The 9,265-nt window shown below is 51.9% G+C and overlaps 1 protein-coding gene across 1 annotated transcript in view; it reads right to left on the bottom strand.

Moving 5' to 3' along the window:
- Positions 1 to 838: 838 nt before the first annotated feature.
- The window catches only part of Lzts1 (leucine zipper tumor suppressor 1), a 59,814-nt gene continuing 51,387 nt past the window's right edge, over positions 839 to 9,265 (bottom strand). Inside the window, exons 3-4 of the mRNA XM_055618669.1 lie at positions 7,227 to 8,024; positions 839 to 4,366 (exon numbers count right to left, since the gene is read on the bottom strand). Of these exons, the coding sequence (XP_055474644.1) occupies positions 3,704 to 4,366; positions 7,227 to 8,024 (1,461 nt within the window). The 3' untranslated portion in view covers positions 839 to 3,703. The remainder of the gene's footprint in view (positions 4,367 to 7,226; positions 8,025 to 9,265) is intronic.

Raw genomic sequence — 9,265 nt, 5'->3', positions numbered from 1 at the left:
GAACCTTCTGACCTTGCAGCTCAGGGCTCCCAAGAATGTTAAAGTGGAAGCTGCCAAGACTTCTGAGCTAAAGTTGGCAGCATGGCTCTCCTGCCTGACTCCCCTGGGCCTACCTGCGAAGGGAGAGGAGGGGCCAAGCATCCAGGGTGTCCTGTTTGGGTATTATGTTTGTGCTATTATGAATAGCACAAGCCTAGCTGCAGCTAGGAAGAAGACCTGGCCACCTTCCCTAACATCAGCTTCTCCTGACCTTCCTGTCCCAGAGGCAGCTTTATGTCCATGGGCCTTTAATTCTGTGTGTGTTATCTTTGTCTGTTACCATAGTGGCTACCTTTGGGGCTTAAGATCTGAACCCAAAACAGAGAATGCCCCTCAAGGTGAACCAGGCAGGCAGGACAGATGGTAGTTGTGGTGACAGCATTCCACCTAGGGGCCTGGAGGAGTGGCAACAATAGTTACTTTAGTCCCTTGCCAAAAAGCCATATGCAGTGGGCCAAAGACTGGCTATGAGGAGAGCAGCTGGTGGATCGGGGGGCTGAGAGGCTGGGTTTGGGAAGGGGCATGCTTTTGAAGCCACTGTCCCCTGGTCCCTTCCCTCCTCCTTCTGGGTCAGCCCAAGACCCATGTCACAAATAAGATCACCAGACTGGTAAGGGCACGGTGCCCCAGGTCACAGAGCTGCCTCCCTCAAGGCCTCTAAGTGTGGCCCACGGCAGGCACAAAGAGATGCTGCTTTTCTGTTTCCAAAAAGAGAGGCCACCATGAGTTGCCAGCCACATCATAGCAGAGGAGCAGAGATTAGCTCAAAGAGACAAAAGGAACTGTGAAGACATGAGAAATGGCATTCTTTATTCATAAATAAAAACATAAAATTACCAGAAATAGTTTATAGAGCCAACATAGAACTTCAAAAATAAAACAAAATGAAGCCATCAAGAGCATAGCAAACCAGAAACAAGGAAGAGAAAAACAACTATGTACATAGTCTTCTAAATGCCAGCCCATCTGAAGCCAGCCTCCGCCAAGGGCTCCGGAGTGGTCAAAAGGGGAAAACAGGCTCCAGTTAGGGGTGCTGAGGCCTGCTGTGTGGCATCTGAGAAGAGCTGGAGAAATCACTGGCCCAGCCTGGCTCTCCTTTCAACATCTCTCTCACCTGAGACACAACCCAGGCTGGGGCCAGACACAGAGGATCAGCAAGACCCACAGACGTCCCCCTGCTAAAGCTCAAGCGCACCTAGAGAACTGAGCAAGACAGAACCGAGAAAGGAGAGAGTCCATGGGGGCCAGGGCACTACGAGACCCTTCCTTGTGCTAGCTGGTGTTCTTCCTCAGCAAGCAGCAACATTTCCAAACCTCTGGAGGACAGTATGGCTCTGAGAGACAAAGCATGGAGGGCTACTTGTCACCCCCGTGTCCCTGCTCAGTCACTGTTGAACCTGAGCCTTCTGACATAGGCACGGACCACAAAATAGAAGGCTTCAGGACTGAGAAGGAAAGAAAGCCCACGCGAAGGCAAGGTTACTAGGTTACAGTACGGTTGCATCTTGAAACTACCTTGGGATCTGGGGATGGTAGCAGTTTTGAGAGAGCATCTGCCATCTTGATTGTTGGACAAGTCCCAGGCACAGGTCTCAAAGATAAACTGAGGCAGGGCCACCAGCGACTTGAGCAGAAAGAACCCCTGTGTGTAGAGGGCACCCCATAAGGATCCAGAGTGCAAGCTTTGTGCTTGATTGCCGGCCCCAGGCATGGCACTCGCTTCTTCCTGGGCAAGAACTCCATGGCCCAGCACTGGGCTCCTGGCTGTTCTTTCAGAAGATGGAGTCCTCCAATCTGGGGAAGGAAAGCTAACCCGTCTTGCTTTCCCTCTTTTGGACAGTCTGGGTGGGAAGAACAAGTCGAACAAGGCACGGACTGGTAGAAAACGAAAGACTGAGGGCCATGAACTTGTTTAACTGGGCTGTGACCTGTGCTCAGTGGAGGGTATGACCCTGCAAGTGGGGTTGTCATCTTTGGCCTGTAGATTCCAGATTTAAATTGAGCATGTGACCGCTGGCTGTGGTAGAACAGGGAACAGTGTGTCACTGAAAGTCAGTAGTAGGAGAGGCCCAGCAGAACCCCAGGAATGGGAAGCAGTGCCATCAGCAGGGGAGGTTCCTAGCCTGCAGACACTAGCAAGGGAGGACAAGGTCACTATGGCTGGGTCCATGGGCGAGCATTAGGGAGGTCGAACTCAACTCGGGTTGGTTCCTGGACTGCCAAGCACCCAGACCCTCACTTACATCTCCTAAACCCTGGATTCTGCCCACCAGGCAAGCACATGGCTCAGGAATTCAGCAAGGGCTGGGTATCCTACCAACAACAGCTGTGGTAACAGCCAAAAATAGAATATGGAGCAGCCTGGCTGCCTGCTTGATCTGGCTTGCTTTGGGAAATACAGAATGGAAGGGGGGAGGCAAGAAAAAAAATAATTCCTTGAATGAAGCAATTGTACTTGCCCCTGCCCCTAGCTCTGGGTGTCTTCAGGCTGCCACGGGTTCACTTGCTGCTTGCTGTCTATGCTGATTCTTTACACTTCGGGGTTCCGCATAGAGGGAGGAAAGTGGGCGGTCTGGGGTACTCAGAAGGCTCTGGGCGCGCCCGCCTCTCCACTGCCTGGACTGCAGCCCTCTGCTGCACCTTCCCAGCCTATGCACACTCAGAACAGAATGGTGAAGGTGCTGGAGGGCAAGCAATGCTGCTTACTTGGCTACAGGCAAGGGAGGCTACCGTCCAGCTCCCGTGCGCACTAACTATGCGGATGGGCTATCATGCATCCAAACAAGAGCCTGATGTTCAGGAAAGAAAACCCTTTGGGATTGGCTGCTGGCTAACTGAACTATTCAGGGAAGCCCCTGCTTTTGCCTCCGCTGGACCAATGAGGAGGCTCCCCTGGAACAGCTGGCAATCTATGCTTCATAGCATTTCCCTGCACCCCACCCGGGACCCTAATGACTATGGCTTTAAAAAGTGACCACTGAGGTCAACAGGGCTCTGCAGCTCATCTCAGACTTGACTCCTTGACTCTGCTGTCTGCCTTGGTTCTCTCTCTTCACACCCCACTCAGACCTCTTAAGACCTGTGAAGGCTCTGTAATGGTGGACTGTCCCTCCACGCCTTCCTCAAATGACTTGCTGAACTCTGTGGAAACCCGAGCCCTCCAACCTCCACAGACAGAGAAGTCCAGGCTGCAATGAAGACAGTGCCCAAGGCTTTCGGTTACTCATGGCTTCTTTCTATCCCCAAAGCATCCTAATATGCCCAGGGGATGACAGGGATTTAGGGATGACAGGTAAGATGGTTCGGTCCTTGGGTGGCGTTTGGCCTGTATGGCAGTTACTCCCTTCCCTGGTGGAGTGCCTTTCTCACTATGAACAAGGCCAAAGTTGAGGGGAACCTCAACCAGCACAGAAAGCTCCCTGAACACATCTCTAGAAGAGTGTGGGGTTCAGAGACGAAGCTCTAATAAGCAGCAGGGTTCATTAGGCTGAAAAAGGCAGGAGGGGAGGAAAGGCTATGTGGTGACCCCTCCCACCACTGGGGACTCCTGAGCCTGGGCCCAAGAGGTGGCTTCTCCCAGGGGGGCTTAAAATGCCTCTGAATAGGCTCCGCCCTCCATGCTTCTGGGATCCAGTCCCCAGCCCTCCATCCCCCAGGTAGCCCCTCAGATCTCAGTGGCTATGATGTCCTCATAGGGGATGTCAGCCCCGGCCAGGTCAATCTCAAAGGGCTCCCCAGCACTGTCCCCATGGGCCAGCTGCTGCAGGGCCTTCTCTAGACGCTGGTTGCGCTGGTACATGGCCAGGTAGCTCTGTTGCAGCTGCTTTTGGTACTGGATCACTTTCTCCTTCTCTTCTTTCCACACCAGCCGCTCGTGCTGGAAGCCTGAGGACATCTGGTCGTGGCCTTGCCTCTCCTCCTTCAGCTCAGCGCGCAGCCGCTCCAGCTCCCGCTGCAGAGCAGGGATGTCCTCTGAGAAAGTGGCCCCAACCCCTGGGGGCCCCAGGGACACAACATCTCGATGCAGGGCAGCCTGGGCCCGAAGCTCCAGCAGCTCCTGCTCTAAAAGGTTCACCTTCTCCCTCAGCAGCTCTGCCTCGTTCTTCTTGCGCTGCAGTTCGTTCTCACAGACCTCCAGCTCCATCCCCTTGGTGCGCAGGGCACTCTCCAAGTCCTGTGTCTTCAACTCCATTCCCTCCAGCTTGCCCCGGGTGTCCTTCAGCTGCGCTTTCAGACTGAGGATCTCGCTGGCCTTGGTGTTCACCTCTATCTGGGACTCTTTGAGCTGTTGCTTCAGAAGAGAGATCTCACCCGACTTCTGGCACACCTGGCAAGGGTGGGGTGAGAAAGGGTGAGAAACAGTACCAGAGGTGATTGGCGTTACCCTCACCGAGATGATATCTTTCTGCTTCCTGAAGGGTTGGGCCTGCTCCTGACAGGGTGCCTCGAACACAGTCCTTGTGCTGCAGACAGCCTGCTTGACTTGCACGCATTTCCAACTGCCTCCCTCAACTCCATCTTGGCTTCTCTGCCATTCCAGCACCCCATTGGCTATCAAAGATGGGTCAAGAGCACATGGCGTCAGGTCACTTTGTCTCTGGGGTCTTGGCTCTTTGGGGTCCATAAGTATTACTTGGGGTCGTGATATGGTTTGGAGTGGTGATACACGCCAGCCTAAACATACCAAGCCTGTCTCCTATCCCTCTCCACACCTCTGATTAAAAAACAAAGAAAGCAGGAAGAAAAGAAAAAGGGTTTTTTTTTTTAATTAAATTTAATAAAAAAATTTTAAAAAGTGTATATGATCCCTACCACAAACAAACAAACAAAATAGACTCTTGGAACAAAACTAGAGGCCAACACCCCATATTTCCTCTTTCCCTCTCCTGGTAAAGCTCCCCCTTTGCTGCCAATGAAAGACTGACCAATGCAGAGAACACATAGCCTCAACTCCATGCACAGCCAGAGCCCAGAATTTTCTGACAAGGCTGAGTCCAGACCTTGAATGTCTCCCAAAGCCCACATGTTAAAGTTTTCCAGTGTGGTAACACTGTGAGGGAGTGGAACTTCTAAGAAGTAAGGGCTAGTGGAAGGTGGTTAGGTCACTGGCCCCTGAAGGGGATTGTGGGATCCTGGACGCTGCTTTGTTCTCTCCTTTGCTTCTTGTCCCTAAGGTGATAATCGCGTGGCCACCACGATACCCCACTTCTTCACAGGCCCAAAGCAGCAGGGTCTGTTGGCCCACTGAAACCTCCAATACTGTGTCAGAATGAACCTTTCCTCTTTGTAAACTGCATATCTGTGCATTTTGTTACGATGACCCTCCCCGCAAAAAAAAAAAAAAACCCTGAGTAACACACCAAGCCTACACTCGTTTGATGGAGGGTTAGGACAGTCACATTAACGCACAGGCTGTAAAGCCAGATTGCGTCACTTATACGGCAGCCTGGAGGCAACAAGCAATTACAGGTGTCAACTCTGGCGGTGCATGTCTGTAATCCCAGGGAGGCAGAGGCCGGTGGATCTCTGGGAGTTTGAGGCCAGCCTGGTCTACAAAGTGAGTCTAGGATAGCCAAGGCTACACAGAGAATGCCCATCTCAAAAAGAAAAAAACAAAAAAACAAAGAAAAAAAACCAGTGACCTCTTGGGATGGTGAGGATGAAAGGGCTCACAGGGGTAACACATTTGTCTCCAACCCTGATGAGCTGAGTTCCATCCTTGAAACCCACATGAAAGTCTACATTTGGGCTTCAGCAGGTTCATGCCCTCCCCCCTTGCAATAAATATTAAAAATGTGAACTTTTGGTCCACTTTCTTAGATCTATAAGGATTCAATGTAAAAATATAGCACTTTCTAAATTCTCTGTAAATTAAATGGGTTTATATGACAATATTTCTGTCATTATTATTACTTACTTTTTTATTGTTTTGCTAAGAATCCTGACTAGCAGAGGTGGGAACAAGGTCACAGCAATGTCCATCTTAGCTCCAGACTGGACCATAAGGATGGATGACAGAGAACAATACTTGCTGCTTATCATGCACCAAGGGTCTCTTTCTTCACCCTGCTTGTGACTACCTGTTCCTTCACTGTGAGGCAGGAAGCTCCAGGCAGTCAGCTGAGGGTTGACCATCCCCTGCAGGAGGACGCTAATCCATCCAGATAGAACAACTGCTATCCTTCCTTACACCGTTCTCTGGAGTGCACACACCCTCCCTTCCTGCCGGGCCGCAGGGGTTGCTTGGAGAAAAAGCCGCTATCCTACTGGCAGGGTACACGTGGGGCCCTGGCTCTCCAGCAAGGCCAGGCTCACATGGCTCCTTCCAGAGTGACTGAAGGACTGAGGAAACACAGCAGTGATGGGAGTGCTTTCCTAGCAGATGTGAGGCCCTCGGTTTAAACCCCAGCACCAAATGAAACCAAACCAAACAAAATAGCAAAACCTATGCTGGACATTGCATCTTGATCCTACCGTGGCTAGTCAGGATTCTTAGCAAAAACAATAAAAAGAAAGTAATAAATTGTGACAGAAATACTGTCATAAACCCATTTGATTTAGAGAATTTAGGAAGTGCCATGTTTTCCGTCTAATCCTTATAACCACACTGTGAAGCGGGCATGTTCCAGTATTTCGGTCTGTAATGGAGGAAACCGGCACACAGCTTTGCTATGGGAGGTTAACAACAACGAAGGTAACTCCCCAAAGTGTGAGTGAGCCTGCATTTGTCCGCCCTGTGTTTAAATCTCAGCTGATCAAGTAGAATTTCCACTTACACCTCAGCAAGAAGGAGCAATGCCGTCATTGAGACCTACCACTAATGGCGGTAGTTAGGGCCTTCTCCTCCAAAGCGCCACACAGACCCATCCACTCTCTTGGCCCTCAGACCAGACAAACACAGGAGGACTCAGCCCTCGGGTAGCCTGGCTGGCCTCCTTGTCTGTGTTCTGGCTTTCCCACCAAACACCAGGCTACTAAGTTCAGTGACTGGGGCCAAAAGGACCGATACAGTGATGGAAAGAGCGACAACGTAAGAGCGTCCCCCATGCTAGCTCACTCAGGAATCCCTTCCTGGTCAGAAAGCTGGCTCTTCAGCAGCATTGGCCTGAGCACTCAGTGTGGATGCTGCTCCGCCAGCACTGATACAGCGGCTGTCAGCAACGCCCTGGCAAGACTATGGGTCTTACCTCCCACTGGGTCTCCTCCAGTGCAGGGGCGAAGCTGGTCTTCTCCCGCTCATAGGACCTCAGCTTGGTCTCCAGCAGGTCCTGCTCCTTCATTAGGCTCTCCAGCTCCTGCCGCAGCTGCCGTTTCTCCTGCTGCAGCTGCAGCACCTGGAGCTGCAGCACCTGCTGCGCCCGCTGGCTCTTCTGGGAGGCTGGCTTCAGCTTGCTCTTAGGTTCCGGGCACTCCAGCTCGTCCCTGCTGCGCCGCGGCCGCTCCTCAAACACCTGGCCAGACGCAAACTCCTTCTCATCGAAACTGCGCTGCAGCTTCTGTAGCGCGCTCTCCCTCTGCAGCAGCTTCTGCTCCAGCTCCTGGATGGCACACTCATCCGTGGAGAGTGGGGAGCGCACACACGAGGAGCCCTTGTCTACCTTGCCGGCGTGAGCCAGCTTGCTGCCCCCATCAGAGAAGGACAGAGCCTTCAGGCTCATCATATTACTGTCCTGAAGGACTATGCCTTGTGTGATGTTGTGTGCTGAGCCCCCAAAACGGCTCGTCGGCCCCACGGGGGTGACCAGAGGATCCAGCTGGTAGCTGCTGGTGGTGCTATGGGTGGGCAGGCTGGACATGGAGTTCCGGCCTGAGTCAGACAGTGCCCCCGAGCACAGGCCTGGCTTCAGCTCCTGCTCCTTGGGCTTATCCGGAGCCATGGGGTGAAGCTGGTGGCTGCTGTTCTCAGGTGAAGAGTGGAGGATGGCTCCTGACCGTGGCAGCACAGGCTTGAAGGCAGTGGGCCTCACTGCTCCCTTGTCTGAACTCTGGGGAAGCAAAGGTCGGCACAGACGTGAGTGTCCCTGCCACACTCATCTCACCTTTTCTCAATATGTGTGTGAGTGTACATGTGCCACCCTCATGAGGCCACCATCCACCTTGTCATTAGCCACACACTCACACTCACTCACACTACCTCTGTACCTAAGAATGTCTTCACTGATGGCGCAGGCACTGACTCTCCTAACAGTCGCTGTCACCTGGTCTCAGCTCTCTAGAGAGGTTGGGTGAGGACTAAGGTACGGTTCCGTAAGGACAATGGGCTGCATGAGCTCCTCACTTCCTTCCCCTCTGCCTCTTTCACTGGGCCTAGCACAGGACTGTACCCCACTCAGTACTTGCAGTCCAGGTTGGAAGACCATTTGGTATAGCAATCCTTTCTGAAGCTTGCAGTTTCCCTCAATACAAGGGAAACAAGGCCTTTGTTTAGAAAACTTTGTGAAAACACAGCCATCTTTCTTATTCTAGAGCATTCCAGGTCCTAAATCTCCAATCTGAAATGCTCCAGAATCTACAACAGTTTGAGTCCAGACAAGAAAAATTCACACATTAGGAGATCTTATTTTGTGCATAAATTTTGTGTCAAGTATACACAAAACATAAATGATTGCTGCACTTAGATGTATCATTGTACGTAACAGAAAGAAAACAACCCTGAAATCTCTGGCACTCCTGTTCACAAGCATTCTAGGTCAGCAGTGATTAACTGTGCTTTAGAGCCATGGACTCTGACACAGAGGGGACATGGACACGGGATAGGTGACCTGTTGCCAGTGTGCACTAGTGAGGCTTGAGAGAGCCTGAACTGTTGGAGGAGCTGGATTTCTGAATACTCTTTGCGGGCGTCCTTGCTCTTTGATGAGAACGAAATCCAAGGGCCCTTCTCTAGCCAGCAGTGACAGAAACCAAACGCCAGGCAGGGCAGAGATGCGGGGGAGAATGCTAACTCCTTACTGTCCTAAGAGAGTACCCGCATCTTCCTGCCCACCCTTCCAGGGCGTTACAGCCTGTCTTCTTCCCTGGCCTGTGAACTTGCTGCCATTTGGCCTACCTGAACCACCCAGGTCATGTCCCAACAAAGTTCAGAAATGTTTGAATTGCCCCTGTGCCCTTTGCTGCAGGAAAAACCTACGATTTCTGGTTAGGGGATAGACTTGATTTCTGCAGCGAGGCTGAACACTTCCACTCTTACCACTGTTGATCTGGCTTCTGGGAGATCTAAATGCTT

The sequence above is a fragment of the Psammomys obesus genome, unplaced genomic scaffold, assembly GCF_907164565.1.
Source record: "Psammomys obesus unplaced genomic scaffold, mPsaObe1.curated_primary_1811, whole genome shotgun sequence".
Lineage (NCBI taxonomy): Eukaryota > Metazoa > Chordata > Mammalia > Rodentia > Muridae > Psammomys > Psammomys obesus.
This window is presented reverse-complemented; position numbering and strand designations above follow the sequence as displayed.